Below are 24,948 nucleotides of genomic sequence, written 5' to 3' on the forward strand. Positions count from 1 at the left end.
GGAAAAGAAGTTATTCATACACAGATTCATCATATGATAATCATTTTCATATGTATACAGTGGAAGTTTAAAACCCTGCTACCCAAACTGTGTTTCGTTTTTGCATTGTTGGAAATGCAAACACACCACAAGTATCTTTTTTGGGGAGATTTTCCAAAAAAAATGTTTTAAAAATCAATACAGACCAAATCCAATTCACACAGACCACACAGATTGATTCTCTTACTGATTTATCCTATTCATTAAATAGATACTCAGTATCTGTGAGTTTAGTTTCATATGTCATCTAGGATAAGGGATCTTTATAAGAGATTTTTCAGCTCTTAATATAAGTTATTTGGTGTCATACATGGGTGAAGGTTTTTATCTCACAAAACAGACCACCCATCTGGATAACACATGCATTTAACAGACATAACATATTGTTCCCGCTGTTTACTAGTTTCTCTGTCAATAATTCTGTCGACTTCATTCTCTGATCTGTGCCTTTTCTTCTAATATTTTCATTGACAATGTTAAAAATACCAAGCAATTTTGAACCTGGTTTTACTCCATTTCCCAAGTAAGCAAACAGACAAACAAGTCAAGTTTGCGCCTGCAAGTGATGCAAGTCTAGCTGATCCTACAGGTAGTGCAAGACCAAGGCAACTCGTGGTAAAGGTGGCATAAGCTCTGATCACTAATCTTAATATTTACCCTTAATGCCAAAACACATCTCCAAGAAGGGGATGCATGATGTTTTGTATTAAAGGCAAGGGGCCACTACCCAGACCGGTTTCGACCTTTATTGAGGTCTCGTCAGTGGGAGCTAGGCTAGAAATATCAAGATTTAGTAATACAGAGCTTATAAGTATTTTACCAGAACAAGTTGCCATAAGGTGTTTTAACCTTATTAAATAAAAATCTCTGGAGGAGATATAAATGTAGAAGGTATTTTACCTTGGGTATAATAAATGTTAAAAATGCCACCTTTACCACGAGTTGCCTTGGTCTTGCACTACCTGTAGGATCAGCTAGACTTGCATCACTTGCAGGCGCAAACTTGACTTGTTTGTCTGTTTGCTTACTTGGGAAATGGAGTAAAACCAGGTTTAAAATTGCTTGGTATTTTTAACATTTATTATACCCAAGATAAAATACCTTCTACTTTCATTGACAATGTTCATTATTATTATTCGTGACACCTCTAAGGAGTCTGAAGACTCATCGCGGGAGGACACCTATTGTACAACTCTCCATCTCCACCACTACACTGATCCTCTACATCAGTGCCATCCACTGCCCACCACCACCACAATTAGTAATTTTTGTCTGTAAATTGCATGTGTTCTGAAGGGCCAATTTGTCTGTATGCGGGATGAAACACCCGAGTTTCCGGGAGAAAAAACCCTGCTACCTCCATATGAGATCGGCTAACTCACCTTCAATTGAAAAAGTCCATATATAAAGATTCCTCCCATCATGATGAGAATCGAACTTAGGCCTTTTTCAATCGAATAGTGCAACATACCGTCGTTCTTCCAATTGTGTTACGGAGGCGCTACTGTTCAAATGTTCATTTGAGCTTTTATCTGCATTGAAAGTTGTAATAACACCTGGGTTGTTGATAACTTGCTAATTACTCATTAAATTCATTTATCCTGTTACTGCTGTCATGTAGAATATAATATCAGAAATGAAATTCTAAAGTTTTATTTATTTTGTTTTCGTATCCAAACACAAGTAGTACAGTAGTAAGTGGTACAACATGATTTGCAACAAATTAGGATACATTACAATGAGATCAGCTTAGATTTGGTAGGTGAATTATACAGGGAATAATAATTAAATATGAAAAAAAAAAAAGACCAAACGCAAGTGATCAAACTAAAATTCTAATGTAAAAGAGGAAGACCAAAAATTGGTCTTTATCTTCGACTTTAGTTATTATTTCTCCTTCAGAGAAGTAATATCTTTTTTGGGGGAGATTTACTTGAAAATCATTATGGATTTCCCAACATCTTTATATGTGTCCTGTCAACTGTAATATGGAAAAAATAAAAATAAAATTGCATATCTTTCTAACTCTTAACAACCTCATGGTGCCAGTGTACAATAATTTCTCAATCTTTACTGGTGCAAACACTTAGGTCATAGTGATACAATGGATGCCCAGTCATATCTTTCAATTTCTGTTTTGACTATAATTGCATTTTATTTGAAATTATCAGTTTTTTTCCTTATAATCATTTATTTGCTTGTTTGTTTTAAATTATGCTTGAATACTTATTTCTTGAAATGATAAATAAATGTATTTTAAACATAAAGTATATAAAAAATAATTTCTCATACATAAACACATATTATGAAATGATGACTAAGAATGATAAATTAAGTATAACTGCACTTTTACTTAGACTTTCAGAACTGAGAGCACAAAAGCAGAAATTATCTAGGCATGTACGAGATAAAGAAGAAGAGCTGGAAACCGCAATGCAGAAAATTGATAATTTAAGGCAGGATTTAAGAAAAGCTGACAAACTTAGAAGAGAGGTTGGTGAAAAATGTTTTTGTTTATGCACTTTATTCATTCAGTATTACCATAAAAAATTATATATAGATTTATGAAAATTTTTGTTTCATCATATTGTATATCCTGTATATTGTTTCTTTATTTATTATTATGAGTTACTGCTGCTTTTTCAGTTTTGATCTCTCTCTCTCTTACTTGAACGAAATGGAATTATCTCTCTCTCTTACTTGAACCAGAAATGGAATTAGTTATCCTTATTAGTTTAATGTACAACTAATTTTGTCCTTCACATGTCTCACTTACCTCACAGCTGAATCATAGTTGAATAACAGTGTGTCTAAATATAAACTTCATCTTAGCTAAGGTTTATAATTAGTTTGGGATAGAACTACTAAAGGGCTCCCAGTGCGCAACATATAGCCTCTCACAAATCAACCCAGCTTTCCAAGGGTTGCCTCATTTCCACAAATGGGGCTCTGGTGTATTATCTGGTGACTATTGCTTCCATAAAGGCATATCTTCCCTAGTTGAATGAAATTCCAGCTAGTGGATATCTTTCATTGCCCAGTGAAACACCACTACCTTTTTAATAAGTTTAGTTTAATCCTTTATCCAAGTGTGAGCAAACAAAGTTTGCGCATGAAAGTATCTTCAGGACTGGGGTAAGGTGGTACAACACCAGGCAACTCCTTGCAAAGGTGGAGCAAGCTACCAACACTCTTATCTCAGTATCTCCCATAATGCAAAACACATCTCCTTGCGGATATATCTAATGTTAATGCATTAAGGGAAGGGCCACAACCCAGCTAGTTTCGACCTTTATTGAGGTCTCTTCAGTGGGAGCCAGGCCCAAGTGGAGATACCAGGCAGAAGCATTAGCAGGTCATCTCTTCCTATAGGAGTTGCCAAATGGTGTGCCACCCTTTTTTAATAAATTACTCTGGATTTAGAGAAAGATGTTGAAAGTTTATTTTTCACTTGGTTAGAGTATAATAAATTTAGTTTAATCCTTTATCCAAGTGTGAAAGTGAAAAATAAGCTTTTAACATCTTTCTCTAAATCCAGAGTAATTTATTAAAAAAGGGTGGCACACCATTTGGCAACTCCTATAGGTAGAGATGACCTGCTAATGCTTCTGCCTGGTATCTCCACTTGGGCCTGGCTCCCACTGAAGAGACCTCAATAAAGGTCGAAACTAGTCTGGGTTGTGCCCTTCCCTTAATGCATTAACATTAGAATATCCACAAGGAGATGTGTTTTGCATTATGGGAGATACTGAGATAGGAGTGTTGGTAGCTTGCTCCACCTTTGCAAGGAGTGCCCTGGTGTTGTACCACCTTACCCCAGTCCTGAAGATACTTTCAGGCACAAACTTTCTTTGTTCACACTTGAATAAAGGATTAAACTAAATGTATTATACTCTAACCAAGTGAAAAATAAACTTCCAACCACTACCTTTGTTAGAACTCCCTCATAAAGCCCTATTATATATTACCCATAGCTGGGATTCTACCAATATTAAGATTAGTCATGACATAAGCGGTAACAGAATCCTTTAACTTGAGAATTAAAGGAAAAGATGGGACTCTGAAAAAAAAAAAAAAAAAGGCTGGAAAAGTAAAAGGGAAAAGAAAGGCTAGAAAGTAGCATGAGGAGAGTGCTAGAGGAAGAAGAAACATGAGGGGAGAAGTCAGCAGTGTGGAGCTATATGATGGAAGGAGAAGTCACTTAATCTTAGAAGCCACTGCTACTAACAGGTAATGAAATATTTATACATATGGAAATTGATTCTTCCAATCTACTTGTGTAATTTAGTACATCATAAAGCTAGGCAAATCTATGGTGATATATGTCTTTATATTGTATCTATATATTTACAAGGATACCATGCATAAAGGACAACTCATCAGACTTTTCAGAAGCCAGATTTATGGAAGAGCTAAAATCCTCTATTTGCTATTTGTATTTATTGTCTCAGTTTATTTATGTAGTTCTGAAGATAGGACTATAGTTGTATTGTAGAGGTAAGATAGTGTAATAGATTGAGGGAAAGTACATGTTATATGTATAGTGATCAGAATATATGTATAAGTTGTGTTAACCTAGTCTGTTTTGAGAAATTGTACATATGTAAATAAGTAAATATATGAATGTGTAAAAATAAGTAAAATATGTAAATCACTAGGTTATTTAAATAACTTAGTTAAACTATTTTACAAAAAGATTATTATATTAAACTCTTTAAACTAAACATATTTGGTCGTTTTATAATTAAAATACAAACTTATTTATTACTGACCATTTATAAAACAAACTTACATTAGAGCCTAATGTAAGTTTGTGCAATCCTAAACGGTTCGTGGAAAAACCTGATCCTCTCTCTAAATCAACCCAGAACTACAGCTAGCCAGTAATCACATTACACGTTTACAACAAACACGCATGCATGATAATGAATAAGAAAAATAAGTCCTCTCTGTCACGCGAATGTGTAATCTTAGCTACTAGTTGGTTTACAATGTTTTTTATGTTCCTTTTAATTTGCATTTACTAGTTTTTTTGAATCCGTAAACACCTTGAAAAAGCCAGACAGTTTGCTGGCGAAACTGGTAGGCTCTAATGTAAGTTTGTTTTGTAAATGGTAAGTAATAAATAAGTTTGTATTTTAATTTTATATTAAACTCTTTTATGATAAAGAGTGTCTTTCCTGAAACGACTTCATATACTAATGTCAGTAAACACAGTCTCACTAAAGGAGTAAAACTCTTTATTATAATCAGATGTGAACGTTATGTTCCTTCCAGTTTTGCTCACAACTCTGAGCAATGCATCCCCCTCTAAAGGGTTGTCACCCACACTGCTTCTCACATGCAATATAAGTGCCAAAGAATTTGCCAAATACACTGTAGGGATTTACTGCTGTATCCAGTTTGAAGGTACAGCAATAAAATAGTTCTGTAGTGATTGGCACATTTGAAAAACTAGCAAAAATCTTGGATTCCCCCCCCCCCCCATAAAATACATTTGAGAGAAAGCCACTACTTCTTCACAGCAAACATGAATATGAAAGACTTTTCCTCAAATCTGCTTCTGCCTTAAGAAACTACCTTAACCTCAACAAATTTGGTTGCATGAAACTACCCTAAATTTGGGAAGCCCTCATCCTCCATACTTCAGGCCAACAACAAAGATGCCCAATTTAGCCTGCTAGAGGGAGGGCACTTTATATTTTGTTCACTGATGATGGCTGACTTTGCTGAAGTATTAAATTTATTTTAGTTAAATTTCCTTAAAAAATACAGTTATGACTTGCTAAAGGTGAGACACCAGATTTCACACATGCATGCGATATGTCTGGCATATTCTTCATTGCATTGTTCTATGGATTTTTCCATTTGTTTATAATATGAAGATTGCAATCGCACCGAAAGCGGTAAACAACCTAAGTTCTTCATCATCCTTTGTTTTGATTTCATTGGACAAAACAAATATCATAATTTAGTTGGTGGCATAAATTCTTCTTTTTTAATGCTTGAGAACTTTCATTAACACGTTTGCTGCCACGCTATTTCATCATAGCCTATTCCCATACGCCAAGCAATTTCACTTCTTCAAGGTCAGTATGGTAATCTCGTTGCCAGCAGTAAACATCATACGAATATACTCGTAGTTGGCTTGTGCATAGCATATACCATCTACGAGAATACACAGTTTTGATGCTAGCTCCACAAGCCAAGCATTTTCACTTCTTCAAGGTCAGTACAGTAATCTCGTTGCCTGCGGTAAGCGTCATACGAGTATACTTGTAGCTGGCTTGTGTGGCTGGTTTACTAACTACGAGTATACTCGTAGTTGGCAGCGAACGTGTTAACTTGGTTATAATGAATGAACAGTGTGTGTGTGTGTGTGTGTGTTATTATAATACCTCCAGGGAGTCCAACGACTCATCGAGGGAGGGCACCTGCTCTACAACTCTGTTTCTCCACTCAATCCACCAACTGACTGCAACTACAACAACGCCATCTACTGCCGACTACCACCACTACCACTAGTATTTCCAAAGACAGTCACAAACATCCATGCCCACGGCGGGATTCAAACCTGCATCCCCTTGGCCCGAGAATGGATACACTAACCATTCGGCCAGCCTGGCTGGCCGAGTGGTTAGTTTATCCGCTCTCCAGTATATCAATGCTGTAGCATGTTGGTGGGTGAAATAGAAATCTAGAAGCAATTCTTTTATCTAGCAGTTATTCTGGAATGTTGCAGTAAGAAATTTGAGTTCATTAGTAAATTCTTCATTGATGAGAAGATAGGCTTGCCTATCTTCTCATTGATTTCTCTCTCTGCTGTAAACCAGATTTTTGGACATTGATTGTTCAGATGATTTAACAACTCTTGAAACATGTTTTAACCATAACTCCATATTCACAAAAACATCATCAACATATTTCTTTCAGTCTAGGTTGTAATGGGTAAATGCTTATGTCTCAACTCTTTCTCTCCCTCCCCTCCCATTAGCTCCACTGCAACCAAGTTGAATACAGTTCTCAGGATTTGCAAAATCAGAACTACTTTCCACCTCTAACTAAACTATGATTTTTGCTTTGTTAGGTGAAATCAAAACACCTATACCTGGGTGTTTACTATCTTTGGTGTGACTGCAGTGAACTTTATTATGGACAAATGGAAGAAATCCATAGAACAGCATGCTGAAGAATACATCAGAAAATCAAATATGGTAGATGCAATGTCTCAGCTCTAAACAGTCATGTCCTATCTTCTGCATATCCAAATGAAAACCAATTTACAAGGCATAAAGTGGGATGCACCTGTGATCTTATGGCAGTGGTATCATAAAATCAAAAGAAAAAAATTAGAATCTACAAATATTATGTTTGACCTCAACAATCTAATGTAAGCCTTAGCTACAGCTGATCAGTTTGTGATTCAGCTGTGTTCTAAGTGAGATCATGCAAACATGTTTCACATTGCCAACAAGTCCAGAACAAATTCAGACAATGGCAATCCTTTTTTAGAGTAATGACAGCTACTGCATTTTCAGTATTGACCTAGCTTTTACATTAAAAATCTTAATCGAAAAGTATTGTGAATGCAACATGGAAATACATATTATCATTTGTAGATTACCAGAAAACCTTTGACAGAGGCTTAAGTAACAAACTGGACCATACTCATGAATCTAAGCATTCCAGATCAGCTACTTGTGATAATAACCAACATGTATCAAAACAACTAAATAGCTATAAAAATCACAGAATGGAAATCAATAAACAGAGGAGTCCATCAGGACTAAATGCTAAATGTCACCACTCTTATTTAATATCGATATAGATGAAATAGTAAAGAAATAAAAATAAATAGAAGTTGTTGGAGGTTTCCCCATTTGGTTATGCTATAAATTAAAGATACCAAGAAATTATATACTCCGTTTAATCCTTTATCCAAATGTAAGCAAACAAAGTTTGTGCCTGAAGTATTTTCAGGACTGGGGCAACTCTTATATAGAAGCTAATGACTTCACATCACTTGCCTTAGTATCCCATAATGCAAAGCACATATCCTTGCAGACATGTATAATGCTATGTGCTATGGGAAGGGTCACACCCAGACTGGTTTCGACCTTTATTGAGGTGTCATCAGTTTGAGCCAGACCCAGGGGTCATACCAAGGTTGAAGCACAGAATTATACATGTCTGCAAGGATATGTGCTCTGCATTATGGGATACTAAAGCAAGTGATGTGAAGTCATTAGTTTCTGTATACAAGTTGCCCCAGTCCTGAAAATACTTCAGGCGAAACTTTGTTTGCTTACACTTGGATAAAGGATTGAACCCAGTATCTTCTTGGTATCTTTAATTTAAAGAAAAATATAAAAGCTATCATAAGCTATCTAAAACCTAAAAGCTATCACAAGTATATATGAAAATTATCAAATACAAATAAGATTAAATCACGAGCTATCATATACAAGACAGATAAACCAAGGGGTCCGACAGGGATGTCTCCTCTCAGCAACTCTTTTTAATATTTACTTAAATGAAATAATAATAAAATGAAATAAAAATTTACATCAAGGAATTAAACTTTCTCTTACAGTGAGCTTAAACACTCTCCTTTTTGCCGACGACCAAATAATAATTACAAATTCTGAAGATAACTTACAGAAAGCTATTTTAGATCTAAATGAGATAGCCAAAGATTATGGTATGATAATATCAACAGAAAAATCAAAAACTATGGCCTTCAAAGGGCAAGATCCAGCAAGAACTAAAATAGTAATAGATAACAAGATCTTAGAACAGGTGAATTCATTTAACTACCTAGGATGTATGATCACATATGAAAAAGATATAAACTTAAAAATTGCAAAATATTTAAAAATAACAGGTGTAATTAATTCTGTATTTAAACCAAAGCTAGTTCAAAAACAAACCAGACTAAAAGTATACAATACATTAGCCCTACCAGTCTTAATGTATGGAAGCAAAATCTGGACAATAAAACAAAAAGACAAACAAAGATTAATAACAGCAGAAATGAAGTTTATGAGAAAAACTGCAAAGTATACCCTATTTGATCACAAAAGAAACAAAGAAATTATGAAAGAATTAAACCAAGAACCAGTAATAGAAAAATTAAACAATATAAACATAAATGGATGGAACACGTTCAAAGAATGAAAACAGAAAGATTATCAAAACAAGCCTTAAAGCACAAGCCTTAGGAAAAAGAAAACCAGGACGTCCTCTTAAATGATTCAACAATGACTTCTAAGGCCGGAACAGGTCATGCTAAGCCTAAATCCTTGATACGCATGATGATGAAAGAAAAATATAAAAAGTAAAAAAGAAAATAATATCCTTTTTGTTTGCAAATGACCAGGTAATCCATAACAAGAAGTGAAGATGAACTTCGGAGATCAACATACTCCTTAAGCATAACTGATAAATGTGGTGAAATTCATATCCCACCTAAAGACAATCACAAATATCCATCCCCACTGAGGGATTTGACCTGCAGCCTATTGGTTGGAGAGCAGGCATACACTAACCACCTGTCCAACCAGGATCTGACCACTGGCCACATATTGAAAAAACTCCCCAGGATTTCTTTTAGCCACATTTGCTAACTGCTGCTCGTACTATACCTTTGCTACCATTACCAAGGGAGTAATCTTCCTTGCTTGCTTCTGTACTCCTCATAATAACTGGTTATTGCCATTCATCTTGTGCTGTCTCCACAATGACATTTGCTTTCAGCTTATTCTGGAAGAAAAAGGCATTGGAAGATTTATTCCACATAATCTTATTTAACCTTTGGAATACATTTAGTCATTGCCTCTGCTTGATAGTTCTTGAGTAGGAAACAAGTATCATTGATTTCCTTCCCATCCAATTCCTCATTCCATGATATTGCTGCAAGCTACCTCCTGAGTTTGTCTCACAAAAGTCCTGATATGGCTAGCCATCACCCAAGTGATTGCCTCATGATCATCACTTTTACCTACTGGAGGAATTTGACGCTTCATTTACAATAATATCTTCTGATAAGATAATTACGATAATCAAATCTAAGACCCTTGATCCTTGTATAGCCTATGTTATGTGCTGTCTAAGATAGTTGTCCATTAAAAACTCAAGAAATTCATGTTCTTTGGTTCCAGACACTGTCTCTTCATTCCTGTCTATATTTCCATAATTGAAATTGCCTTTAATAATCACCCTTTCTTTTTACCCAGACCAATTTGCCTAAACATTTTCTTCTCACTGCCCTCCATATTATCAGATCTATATCAACATCATACTAAACATTTCATCCTGTCCTCCTCCTCTTCACACTATACTGCTTTAAAACCACTCTCACTATTTGTTCCATACATCTCCACCCTAGATGGACAAAACTCCTCTGCTGTCATCAACAGCAATCCTCCTCCCCTTTTTCTCTGTCTGTCTTCACAAAAATCTACACATCCCTCCATCTCTATTCTTATCAGAATATCCTCTTCCAACTACATCTCACTTATTCCAACAATTTTTGGGCAAATGAACTCTATCAATGCTACAATTTCCTTTATTTTGAATACATACTGCTAACATTCGTAAACACACACACACATACATCAGTTCAATTTCATTTCGATAACAAGTTCCATTGACCCCGCTTCTCAGATATGACTCTTCCTTATTTCCCCCTGGCCATCCCACACTATCATCACTGATATTACACATCTCCCCAGACATAAATGTTACCCTCACATCCTTGACTGCCTTAATCATCCTTTCTTGCACTCTCACACATTCACTTCTGAAACCATCATCTACACTTTTCATGCAGTGTCTCCCTGCCAACTGAGACTTCTCCTTATTTCCCTGACTCTCTTGTGTTCCTTCTCTCTCATACCACTCACCTCTCTATTCACAAACTCTCCTTCCTTACTCTCCTGATTTTCCACACCTCTTGTTTCCTCATGTCTTCTATTCACTTTCTTTCAGTCATTACTTTCTCTTGCAGCAACAGTTTCTTCAGCTGTCCCACCCCAAATCCATTTAAATGTAGCTCATCTCTTTTATACAGCTCTATCCATCTCTATCCATTCGCACACATTCACACAGTGAACTCCTTTTCTCCTAAGACAACTGTGCTAGCATACTCTTCATAATCTTCGCTCACTTTCTCAGCTCATCTTTATCATACCTGAGCAACATGCTGACTATCTTACCTACCATACTGTTATCTTTCACTCTCCTTAATTAGCCTCCTGACATCCATCCTTACATTCTCCTTGTTATCAGTCAAATCGTTTGTGCTAACTACCACTATTAACTTTGCTCTTTACTCTTCTGCTTTGCTTGTTACTTCTGTTATCCAATGCTTCAATCACCATGTTCATTCTATCTCCTGGAAAACAAACCTTGTGCATCTTTTTTGTTCATCACACCTCTAATTATCGAATCCCCATACAGGTCTATTCTCATATCTTTTGATATCCCTTTCAAATCGTTTGTCCCATTTCCATAATTCTTCTCAGTTCATGTCTCATACATCTTGCCTCATCTTTACCAATTTGCTTTAATGTCTTCACTCATTACTTTCTCACTGCCATTTACACCAATCACATTTTCGTACCTTGCATGTCCACTGTCTTTCTACTCAATGTCACTAATGTGCCAGTTTCACCTGCTGTCTCACTGTTAACATTTTTCATGTACTCAACCATGCCATCAACTCTGTTTACTTCCATAGCTCTATATCTATGATCTTTTGTCTATTACCACCTCATATTCAATGACGTCATAATCCATAAGTATGTTACGCTTCTTACACATATAACTCACTTATCTCTCCTATTTATCTTTTTCTATATAAATATCATCAATCTCCCCCCCCCCCCACTTCTGCATGCATATTACATTCATGGCATCTCACCATTTTTGAAGAATCTATACCTTTCGTCTTTTATGCTGATCTGTATCTTGCTCCCATTTAGCTTATGCTCAAAACTGAGCATGAGCAACACAAAATAACACAGAGAAATTTAATAAGTACAGAACTTTAATTAAACCGAACACTGCTTCCCAATTACAGCTATCATAGAACAATATTTAAGTAACAAATTATCAATATTGCTACACACAATTTTAAAATTTAAACTTATCTTTCCACATCTCTCTCTCTCAACGAATGCATTTCTCTCTTTGCCACTAGGTGGCAATTCGTGTGGTATTATTATGTCCTAAAATGTATAAATGTATATAAATGTAAATATATATCTGAAGACACAAAAGATGTTTTTATGAATGGCTTTGTCATAGAATATTGTGTACTGAAAATGGTTGTGTGCCATCATCTTCCTTGATTTATTTATACTACATAATTTTTTTAATGAAATGCTGTGATTCATAAAGTTTATTTTATTAAAAGAGTTTTTTTTTTTATTACTTTTCTGGCAACTGAATTTAAGGGAGATAAAAACTTATTCATATTTTGTCTTTATGCTGTATTTTCATCTTTCACAGTATGCCATAACAATTATGTCCGTCCTGTACACGGAATTAAATATGGATAAAACAATATGAATTACTTAACCTTAATGCATATGGTGTGGAGTAAGTTTTACCAGAATTGTTTGCTTTATGCATTTATGCATTTCTACTTTATTTATTCAAATTTGAGCATATGAAACCAGAATAATCTGAAACATCCACAGTGCAAAAGGGCAGAATATTGTGAAAAACCGAACTGCTTTTCATAAGTTCATAAAGTTTAAGGTTGGAAACATGAGTTTTTCAGAGATCAACCTCGTTTCCTACAGGTCTTCAAGCTTAACTAGTTACATGCATTCTCTGATTGTTAATGTGATCTTTACCATCTTGGCAACATTGGCAAAATCCAATGAAGTGACCTAAAGAAAATGCCCAGCATTGCACCAATGTCTGCATAGAACTGCTATCCAATCCATGCATTGAATATTTCATTTATTTATTTATTACTTATATTATGATGAAGCAGTTTGTTTAATTGAATAATTCAAACACACAGAATCATTGGATTAGCTCAGATGAAGTGGTACTTCCAGACTCTGTAAAACTTTTCAATTTTTTGTTGTGTAATAGGATTTCAGGCTCGATATATATTCTTGAACAGAATGCGTTGTTGGTCCATATCCAATACAGTGTGGACCGGCATCAGATCAAGATGTATATCTCATGTTTGACACCTTGATAATTTTTTCTTGTTGTCAATCAGAGTTCAGGATTTAGAAATCAACTGGCTTTTAGAAAACCATAGTTTGTTGATAACTGATTTGCAAGATTCAAACTGAGTTTGAATCATGCAAACTCATTGCAAGATTCATACAATTCTTGCAATGAATTACAATAATTATTATTATTATTATTACCCAAGACCCCATGGAGTCAAAGACTCATCTTTGTTCGCAGCTAATCATACCATGCTTTGAACAAACTGAAATTCTCTGCAAACACCACACTTTCAGGCAAGACATTCCAATCATTCACAACTCTGCATGAAAAAAACCTGCTTCTCACTCCCCTACTCACACCCTCCTTATACAGTTTCCAGAGATAACCTCTGATCTCCCACTATTTTCTGTAGAACCTCTCCAGCATTGATCCTATAACAACCCCTTAATAATTTGTAGGTCTCCATCATATCTCCCCTCCTTCTCCTGTCCACCAGACTCTGCAAGTTATATCTTCTCAATCTTTCCTCATACTCAACATTCCAGAGGTTAGAAACTACCTTAGTCAATCGCCTCTGGACCCTCTCCAACATCTCTTCGTCCTTCTGAAAACCCAATGACCAAATCTGGGCACTAGTCCATGGGTGGCCTAATCAAAGCCTTATACAATGGAACAAGAATCTCCCTACACGTCAGTGGATGAGGCAAGAAATTTCATTTCATTTCTTGCCTCATCCAATCCAGTTCACTTTCCGAATCTTGCGACACATTCTCTCTATCATTAAATCTTTCTAACTTTCTAACTCTTGATCCCCTCTTCTCACTTTCCCTCTCATTCATCCGTCTTTGTTTCCGTACTTTCGGTCCAACATACGTCCAACTTTCACTGTCATTCTTCTCACTTTCACTCTCATTTATCTTTCTTTGTTTCCTTACTTTCGGACTAACATGCGTCAAACTTTTGCTATCATTCTTCTCACTTTTACTCTCATTCATCTTTCTTTGTTTCAGTATTTTCAGTCCAATATGCGTCCAACTTTCGCCATCATTCATTCTTTTTTTACTATCATTTATTCTTTCGATTTTTTTTACTTGTGATTTCTGCATCATGCCATTTCTACTTTCATTCGTTCTCTCAGTTGCATTTCTTTCCACCACTCTTGCCTCACTTTCATCCCTTTTAACATCTGTTATGGTTTTCAAATTGCTCTTTTTCTTTTTTACTCATTTTTTAACATTTTTTCGCCTGTTTTACTCACCATCCTTCTCTTTCAAACGTACACTCACGACACAATCGTTACTAACACTTTCTGTCATCAATTTCATATTTGCATTCATCAGTTCCTCATTCAGGTCACACTTCGCACACACCCTTCTTCCATCCGTGCTAAACATCCACAAATCATTTATGTAATCAAAGGAACACATATAACAGACCTCACACTTAACGAAACGACTGAAATCTAAATTAAAATCATGGAATGACAATGCTGCCGCCATTTTTTTTTTCCCCTGCAGGTTACTAGGTCTAATAATAATAATTTCGTAATTAAGTTTAGGCAAGAAAAATCCCCCACACTAATAATACCGGTAGCGTACAACGTTTACAACCACTCTTACTCAAACAATTATGCATATATAATTAATTATTCCTAGAATAACTTATCTGAATCAGGAGCTTTTCTTAGGTACGTCCACAGCGCTTGGCTCACTAGCGCCCTCCAATACAAGTTATCTTCATAACTTGTTGATACCTATCAGATAACCAGTCTCCAATCCAATGTACCAATTTAATATCCAACCCCATCCACTCCAGTTTGACTATTAACTTATCATGCTATAATCTATCAAAAGCCTTTGCAAAATACAAATTAAGTATATTACTGTGTATCCTTCTCCTCTGTCCATGGAAGCAGTCACCTTATTGTAATAAGTAAGTAGATTACTAAAACATGACCTCTCTTTAGCAAATCCATTATATCCATCAAAGATAATACCATTGTTGTCAACCCAATTCTGGATCCTAGTTCTCACAAGCTTCTCCAACAACTTAACTCCAACAACTTAACTACTGACACACAGATAGGCCTATAGTTTGATGGTTGAGTTCTATTACCTCCATTATGAAGTGGCACAATCTTGCCCTCCTTCCACTCCTTAGGAACTTGACCGAGTGCAAGACTCATATTAAAAAAATAAGTCAAGGCCGGCGTGAACTCCCTGGCACATTCCTTCAGAATACGTGGTGATATATTATCAAGTCCCACACCTTATTTACATCTAGTTTGCTTAACTCCCCATACACCTCTAGTTCACTTACAGTTAGTCTCTCTTCCCCATCATCAACTGCTCTCAACCTCTCCGTGAAGTCACATTCACAAAATTGAAAGACCTTTATGAACTGCTCATTGAGTGTCTCCACTGCACCTTCTGCAACGGCTATCTTTATACCATTTTCTCCAATCAATGTCATCCTTCCATAATCATTCTTTCTTTTGCTGGCTACATATCAAAGCTCCTTAGGATTCTTTTTGGCTTCATTATTAGCTAACTGCTGTTCATACCTCTCTTTAGTTACCCTCATGAACCAAGTCACCCATAGTTTTCTGATAACTGATTTGCAAGATTCAAGCTGAGTTTGAATCATGCAAACTCATTGCAAGATTCATACAATTCTTGCAATGAATTACAAGAATTATTATTATTATTACCCAAGACCCCATGGAGTCAAAGACTCATCTAGGAGGTTCTTTTATCAATCACCTTGCCTGGTCTTTGTGGTCCTCATGGAATTCATTGCAAGATGAATGTTTTCATATTCAGAATTTATGTTTTCACATGAATTTTGAATATTCTAAATAAACATTCTAAATATTCATTTAGACAGATGCACAAATATAAGATGGAAGAAAATTGTTATTTAGCAATCAGAGAAACAAATAAAAGCAAAAACCAAAACCAAAAATAATAGTAAAGCAGACAAAAAGGTGTGTATATCAGAAACTTATATGATCATTGATATACACTTTTTAATTTGCTTTATCTATTTATTTATTTATTTTGTTTTTGTTTGTTTCTCTAATTGTTAAATAAGAATTTTCTTCCATCTTATATTTGTACATCTGTCTAAATGAATATTTAGAATGTTTATTTAGAATATTCAAAATTCATGTGAAAACATAAATTCTGAATATGAAAACATTCATCTTGCAATGAATTCCATGAGGACCACAAAGACCAGGCAAGGTGATTGAATTTTCTTCCATCTTATATTTGTGCATCTGTCTAAATGCATATTTAGCAGAGACGAGAAAGAAAGATTAAAATGATGTTTTAGTCTTTTTTCTATAAAGAAAGATTACAGTTCTACAAGATGTACTTTTAAGTTATTCTTATAGTAATTATAAGCTTATCTGCTACTTTGCTTTATTAACACTCCTGGCTACAAGAATATTGCACAGTTTATGACTTCAGTGTAGATTGTATTTTCTATATTTCAGCTGGAGGGCCGTGTAGAGGAAGCTCAAACAGAAGCAACTAAAGAACGGCGACTCAGAGAAAGAACTGAGGAATATGCACATCATCTTGAAGATGAAATGGAATCAATAAAACAGCGACATATTGGTCGTGCAAGCCCAGTACACCTAGATACACTCCAAGAAGTAAATAGGCATGTAATTTAATTAAAATGATTTAACTTGATGCTTTATGCATACACAACAGGATTATATATGGTAGAATAATTTTAGGGACTGACAGGCATATGGAGGAAGCAAATACTGCATAATTTCCCAGAATCAAGAAACAAAAGATAAAAAGAGAATTATGCAATATTTGAAATTATTTTGAAATTCTTGTTAATCATGTCATGCTGTTTTTATTTTATATCATTTTACATGATTTCCTTACTGAAACTAAACTAAATTAAGTTTATCTTGAATATACATTGCCGGCCTGTTTGGTTGAATGGTTAGCGTATCCACTCTCCAGCCAAAAGGCTGTGGGTTTGAATCCCCACCATGGGCATGGATGTTTGTAATTGTTCTACTAACTCTGTGTGGAAAGGAAATCTGCAACTCTACCACTTATTCTAGAAGAAGACTTCACTTGCAAAACCTGGTGAGGTACAGGAGTGACCACATGGCATCTACAGGCATCAAATGTGAATTTTTTATTTTATTTTGAAAATATGGTAATTATAATATTTGTAAACAAAAAAAAAAGAAAAAGAAAACTACAAGGATGAAGTAAATATCTAGTTTGACCAAGTAAAGAATAACCTCGATGTTTGATGAATGAAGGAGGGTAAGATTGCTTAAGAATAGTGATAGAATGGCTGTTTTAAAATATTGAGCAGATTTGTATTTCTTCTGTGATGGTGAAAGAAAATAATAAATGCAAAAAAATGAAAGAGTACAGTAAACCGTTAACAATGGTTAGGCAACCAAATTTGACAGCTCACGTGACAATGTATGCATGAAGCAAGATGCTTCAGTCATTATTGTGAATACGGATGTGGTCTCCTTCACGAACGTTCCAGTTGAGGAGGTCATAGACATTATAAAAGATCTCTTTCCTAGGGATATCACACCACTTTTCCACTTTCTTCTGTGATTGTTAAGATTTCAGGAAAATTCTAAAAGCTTGTATAGAGAATTAGGTAGATGAGGATAATATTATTCAAAAAGGCCAGCATGACTTTGTTAAGGGGTGCTCTTTTTTTTTTAATTTTTTTAATTAATTAATTTATTTTTTTTAAAAAGTAATTTGGTTGCCTTTTGCTGTAAAGTAACGAGCAGCAGATGAGAGTTAGATACTGCAATTTTTCTGGATTTTGAAGTCATTTGTCATGAAATGTTGATATTTAAGTTGTAGTATGTAAGTTTAGATATCAGGTTAATGGACTGGAATAGAAATTGACTTTCTGGCATTTTCAGATGTCTGACAATCAACTTTCAGATGCCTGACAGTTGTTTAAGCACTATAATGGAAAAGAAAAATTATGGGTAGAGTTCCACAGAGTTCGGTACTGGGACTGTTCTGTTTAGCCTCTATGTTAGCAATTTTCACTGGGAGGTATTCAGTTGTTTGCATGTTTATTCTTATTATTTTTGCATGAGATCTCCAGAACCTCCTTAGCTCAGTTAGTATAGCTGGAGCCTTTTGGTCAGAAAGATCTGGGTTTGATTCCCATCCAGGACATGAGGAACTTTTATCTGGTCTCTTTTGACTATAGGTGAGTTAGTTGGTCTCGCAGAGATGCAGGGTTTTTTCCTCCCGGAAATTCAGGTTTTTCATTCCTCAGATGAAAAACGACTCATCTGAACACACTTCTACAGACATTAAATATCCCCCCCCCACGTGAATGTCAGGTTCTGTGATAAGTCAGTTGGGATCATGCATGTAAAGTCTCATCATGTAAAAAAGCCAACCCCAAATAGATGGGATAAAGCACAAGAGGAAGAAGAAGAAGAAGATTGTATGAGATCTCCAAAGAGTCCAAGAACTTATCATGGAAGGTCATTCCACTCTGGGCAATCCACCATATAAAGATTTCTCTCATCACAACGAGAATCAAACTTGGATCTTTTCCCTATGAAGAACTAAGTGTCTAGAGACTGGTGCATTTTTATTTTGAAAAATTTTATTTCTTTGTTATTATTTAATTTTAGTAAAAGTATTTTAGGGAAAATGTTGTGAAAGTTATGAAAACTTGAAAATGTAGTAAAAGGAATCATTGATATACAAAAACTGAAGGTAAAGATATTCTGGATGTGTTGGAATAGTTATTTTGAAAGATTGCTAAATAAAACCAAAAAAGTGATGGATATAGTGGTAGAAAATATTATATAAAAAGCCATCAAAAAATCTGAAATGTGGAAAATTAGCTGGAGTAGGTGATATTCAGAAATGCTCAAATACCAAAATATAAGAGTTTTACAGTGGCAGCACCATATAAATTCAGAATGCCTGGTTAGAAGGTTGAAATCTGGATGACTGCTAGAGCTTTTATAGCACTGATCTGTGGAAAAAAAAAAAAAAGGGGAAACAAAAGTAGATGTGAGAATTACAGAGAAATTTCTGTACTGAATATTTTGATTGAGAACTTGTGCAAGCATATTTGCTAAGAGGCTAAGAAAAATTGTGAAAGGGAAACTTGGAGGGGATGGGTTCAGGCCAAATACAGGTTGTTGGGATAAGATTTTTCACTTTTAGACATATAGTTGAGATATCATGAGATATAACACGGATCCATATTTAAGTTTTGTGGACTTTTAGAAGTCCACAAAACTTAAATATGGATCCGTGTTATATCTCATTTGGCTGAGTGGTTAGCATATCCGCTCTCCAGCCAAAAGGCTGCGGGTTCGAATCCCACCACGGGCATGGATATTTGTGATTGTGAAAATACTAGTGGTTGTGGTGGGCAGTAGATGGCATTGGTGTAGATGATGAGGTTCGCTATAGTTGGTGGATTGAGTGGTGGAGACAGAGTTGTAGAGTAGGTGCCCTCCCTCGATGAGTCCCTGGACTTCCTGAAGGTGTCATGTAATAATAATATTAATACAAAGTGTCTAGAGAAAAGCTGTTCAGAATGCTAAAATTGTATGATGTAAACAGGACATTATACAGAGTAATATATAGTTAATAAATCAACAGTTATAGTTGAAAGAGTTATAGGAAGGTGGTTTAATGTAAAATCAGTGTGAGACAAGGATGCACAGTATCTCCACTGTTATTCATCATCTATGTGGATTAGATTATGAAGAAATTAATTATGAAGATTAATCTCAGATCCTTGTTTTATGCAGATAACATTCTTCACTTAAATAAATCTAGTAAAGTCTTTAGGATTCCTTAATAAATTGAATAACTACTGTAATAAATTTGGCATGAATATCAGGAATAACAATACAAACACTATGAAAATTTGACGGAGAATATCAATGAGGGAGAATTCAGGAGAATATCTCCTGAATGAGAACCTACAGAACATGGAAAATACTTCAGCAATTTAGGCACAATTTTTAGTGAAGATAGTGAATTAAATATGGACAGAGACAGTAGTATAAGCCATTCTTGTATATTGTAAACTCATTTGAATAAATTTATTTGGAATATGAGAGAGAGAGAAATTCATCCAAATACTAAACTAGCTGTATAAAAGGTAATGTTTGAGCCAGTTGTATGGATCTGACAACCATGTTAGAAATATAAATAGCTCATCAGGGACTGGAAATCACAGATATGAGAGTTCTGAGAGAAATCAGAGGATTGAACAGATGGCTTCAATGGCAGAATAATATTAAAAGCAAATTGATTAAGAAGGATCATGACATGGTTAGCATTCAGGAATCTGTGTGTGGGCAGAGCTAAGCTTAGGTGGTGGTGGTGGTGGTGGTGGTTTGGGAAAAGAAAGATTAGTAAAGCTGATGTTTGATGCCAGTAAAAAGACCTAGAGGAAGATCAAGAACTGACAATACTGGCAAGTAACATGCTAATTTGGAGGAATGTTGTTGATATGAATTTAATAATAATGTAAAGTTTTCTTGTATTCTTAACATGGTATCCTGTACATCACTTGAAGATTCATATCAAGAATTTGATGATGAGTGAGAAGAATATATTGCAAAAGTTGGGATGAGAACCTAGAGGATTTCTGCAGTACTGAGGAGGATGTTAAACAATAGAGATAAGAGGCTGTTATGTTCTTTGTATTAAGCCTTAATCAAACAACATGTGGATTACTTATCATTAGGATTTGAAACAGGTGAAATGACTTTGGAGAGGGTACAGAGGTGGATAACAAAAATGTTATCATACTGCAGAACATTGGCTATAGACTGAGAGCATATAATCTACCAAGTCTAGTGAATAGAAGATGAAGGGATGATATGATGAGGCATTTAAGCTACTGAGAAGGATTTAGTGGATTGACACTAGACAGATTTTTCATATGACTGAATGAGGGAAGGGAACAAGTACAAGAAGTCATCCCTGGTTGCAAAAAGAAGTAGTGACTAAGAGAGTAACAAGTAAGTTTGTTGCATGGAGCATGTGATATGTAGACTGAGAAGGTCACGAGTGTGCAGACAGTTGATGAGTTTAAGGAGTAGCATGATCGTCTTTTGGTTGTAACATGATAGCCTTTTAAGAAAACCTCCAATAGTGTCATATCACTCCATGGTAGTTTAGAATAGTAATAAAAATAAAAAAAAGGCTTTTCTTGGAAATAAACTCTGAAAACTAACGTCTTTCTTTCTTTCTTGCAGTTAATAGATGTCAAGTCATCAAAAATGCCGAGAAAAAATTTCCCTTATCCATTATTTTGAAATGAAAATAAGCACATTTATTGATTGCATGTTTATTGTAAAAGTGTAACCTAAGCTTCTTGTAAGTATCTTTAGATATTAAGGCACAAACAAATACTACTAATCTGAATTAACTACATAGCTCTATGTTATATCTATTTGTAGATTATAAACATCCAGTTTATAAAAAGATTTATAAAAAAGTTTATAAAGATTATAAACATTCAGTATCTTTTCATATGAGATGAGGTCTGTTACAAAGGTGTATTGGAAAATGATAGTCCACTTATGAGATTTAAAGCAATCTAATGTTTTCAGAATAGTGAAGATTGATGACTGTTAGAAATGTTTTTACTTTTTGTTGCCAGATTATACATATTCTTCAAACTAGCTATGTCTCAGCAATGACTGAACTGCTTGTTATAGAATTTAAGGCATTGCATATTGCATAATATACAGCACTGGATGTTGTCATTGAAGAGTTCTGCAGATAACAGTCTCTCTAACTTCTGCACTGTGTTGACGTCATAAGGTTGCATGAAGATTACAGCTAATTAACTTAGTCAAATTGATTGCTGACTGAATATAAATAGATGATATGTTCTTTAAAATTCACATGTGACTAAACCAGTTCAATTTCAGAATATATGTACTTCCATTTTAAAGGTATATATCAAATCATATCATACTTTTAATTTGGTTCCTGTAACTGAAAATATGTTTGTATCAAGGGAAAAAAAATCGCCTCAACAAATAATAAAACAGCATGAAATATATATCTTTAAGTTGAGGAACTCAGCAGATCACTGTTTGGCATCGTTTATGGTTAGTATCTGATTGCCTTCAAACCTCTAACTTTCATTCTTGATTAATGAAAACATTCTTTGCAAATGTTTTTGCAGTAGTTTGTCTTGCGACATTCCAAGAATTTCACCTCTAGCATCATAATACAAATGTCCCCGTCTGTTCCTCTTAAACATTCTCATTCAAGGGGAACAATTACAATCCCCTATCCCTGTCACGAAGGAGGTTGGTGAGGTTACACTGATTCAGTGTAACTCCACGAACCTCCTGGACATCTAAGGGCATCATAGACCTGTTATTGCTCTATCTTGTGCAGTGTCTGAATGCCACTTGTCTCTCTCTCTCTCTCTCTCTAAGAAGAAGGGCCTACTTCAGTGATCGGTTCTCCTATTTAGTAGACTAGAGTCGCAATCGTTATTGGAATTTAACCAGACAAATCCTTCCACCAACTAAGAATGGCCATACATCACCACCCACTGAATCAATAAAGAGCTTTTAATCTGTCAATCCTTCCAGTGTCTGTGCAAGGTAAGTTTTCTGTTGAATGTACTGGTTCTCAAAAAGAAAGGTAGTTTAACTCTTACGGTGCAGAGAAAGTGAAGAGTTAAACTACTATTCTTTTTGTGAATTTTAACATGTTAAAATGAGAAATATCGACCATGCTGGTCTATGTTTCTCACGTGTCATGGAACTTCTGGTGACTCACTTGATTGCATAACATGTCTCTTACACTTCAGGCAGGTGGACTAATTTTTACATATTTGGCTATATATATATATATGAAATGTTAATTTTAAGATTTTTCAGTAGAATGTTTGTAAAACTAATATTTATAAAACTGGAAAATAACTCAAAAGCAATGTTTTGTTATTTCAAGTTGTATATAACATTTGCTTTTAAAATTATATGTGACTTGAGTCCTTATAGATTTCTTTCTAGATGAAAATATATATAAGTTTGAAGTATATATAAATATCTAGTGATAATTCTATTTTCTGGTTATACCACTGCACATTATCTGCAAAACCATCAAAAGAAAACAAAGGCAATCATTGCAAATTGTGGTAGAAATATAGAATTGACTGGTGCAGAGTATTACTTTTTACTTAAATATGGTTTTCATTTCTATTTCCCTTCAGTATCGTCATCAGAAATAAATCATATACTATATAGAAAACTACACTCATTGTTCCTTTCATAAAATAATCAGATACTTTCTTTTTTTATTTCATTTTGGAAAAAAATTCAAAATCATCTAATATGATATTTCTCATTTACTCAAGTAAAGTCTCTGATAATTCACTAGGTTTGGAAATGCAGATTTTGCATAAAAATTCACAATTCTTTATTCCTCAAGTGATTGCCAGAAAGAAGGTAAAGCTTTCTAATCCTTTAGGATTAACCAGGCTTTTCTTGGAAATAAACTCTGAAAACTAACATCTTTCTTTCTTTCTTGCAGTTAATAGATATGAAGTCATCAAAAATGCAGAGAAAAAATTTCCCTTATCCATTATTTTGAAATAGGTATTTGGTGTATTTTACTGTATTTCCTACTAAGTAATACATATATACTTTGTTTTGCTTGCAGCTGTGGAGTGCTGTGGTAATTACATATATGTGTGTGAACGGTAGGATTTATTCACTTATATACATTTTCATTAGTTGATTTGCTCACTAAGAGCTCAATCATATGTGTAACTGATGCCATCCCGAACAGATTATATGGCTGTATTTCATAATTTGATTGATTTACCTTTCCATGTAGTCATTAATAAGCCAATGATACATATACAAAAACTGTTTATAATTGGTTAGTTATTTTCTCAAAACAAACCAATCCCCACTTTTAGAAAGGAAGTCTTTCCCAAATTTGCACATGCATAACTGGAGTTTATAGGATGGTAATTTTTACTTACCAAAGTAATTTATTGCATCAGCCATAATGCCACTACTAGAAATTATTGGATATTTATTTGACTGTAATAAATATGAATTTGCATGCCAATTCTGTGATTCATGAGGCTCTGCAAATTGCATTGCTTCATGAATCGCAGTCATGAATCTTATGACATTATGAGCCTCAATCTGTTTTAATACCACAAATTCCAAACCCTAGTCAATCTTTTATGAACCTTTCTGAGATATTGTCATCTCCATGAAAACCAGGTTACCAAATCTGCACACAAATAATCCATATATGGTCTGATATAATGGAACCATGACCTCATTATTTCTTCATGTTAGGGTCCTCCACATTATTACCTTAATCCATTGTGATTACTTCACAGTTTGTCCAGTGTGACCCCTAAACTTCAGGTCCCTCTTCACCACCACTCCCAGATTTCTCATCTCCTTTACCTCCATCGTTTCTCCATCAGAAGCATACTTGGTATCCCTTCCTTGCCTATAAAATTTCAGAATCATGTCCTGTACTTTGCAATATTGAACTAATAGTTAGTTCCACGCATATAGTCCATTCATATCCCTCTGTAAGGCAAAGTTTGCTTATTTCCTCATTATTCTCTGCAATTTTGCATCATGTATATCATTATATACCAGTTAAACAACGATGTCCCAAAAATAACCCCCCTCTG

The 24,948-nt window shown here is 34.8% G+C and overlaps 1 protein-coding gene across 1 annotated transcript in view; it reads left to right on the top strand.

Annotated features, from left to right (window-relative positions):
- Nucleotides 1-24,948, top strand: part of LOC150101467 (serine/threonine-protein kinase Genghis Khan-like) — an 896,778-nt gene that overhangs the window by 389,128 nt on the left and 482,702 nt on the right. Inside the window, 2 exon segments of the mRNA XM_090400803.1 lie at nucleotides 2,397-2,532; nucleotides 16,739-16,908. Of these exon segments, the coding sequence (XP_090256929.1) occupies nucleotides 2,397-2,532; nucleotides 16,739-16,908 (306 nt within the window).

Source organism: Typopeltis vanoorti, chromosome 11 (assembly GCF_054136105.1).
Source record: "Typopeltis vanoorti isolate ZY-2024b chromosome 11, IOZ_Tvanoo_1.0, whole genome shotgun sequence".
Taxonomy (NCBI): Eukaryota; Metazoa; Arthropoda; class Arachnida; order Uropygi; family Thelyphonidae; genus Typopeltis; species Typopeltis vanoorti.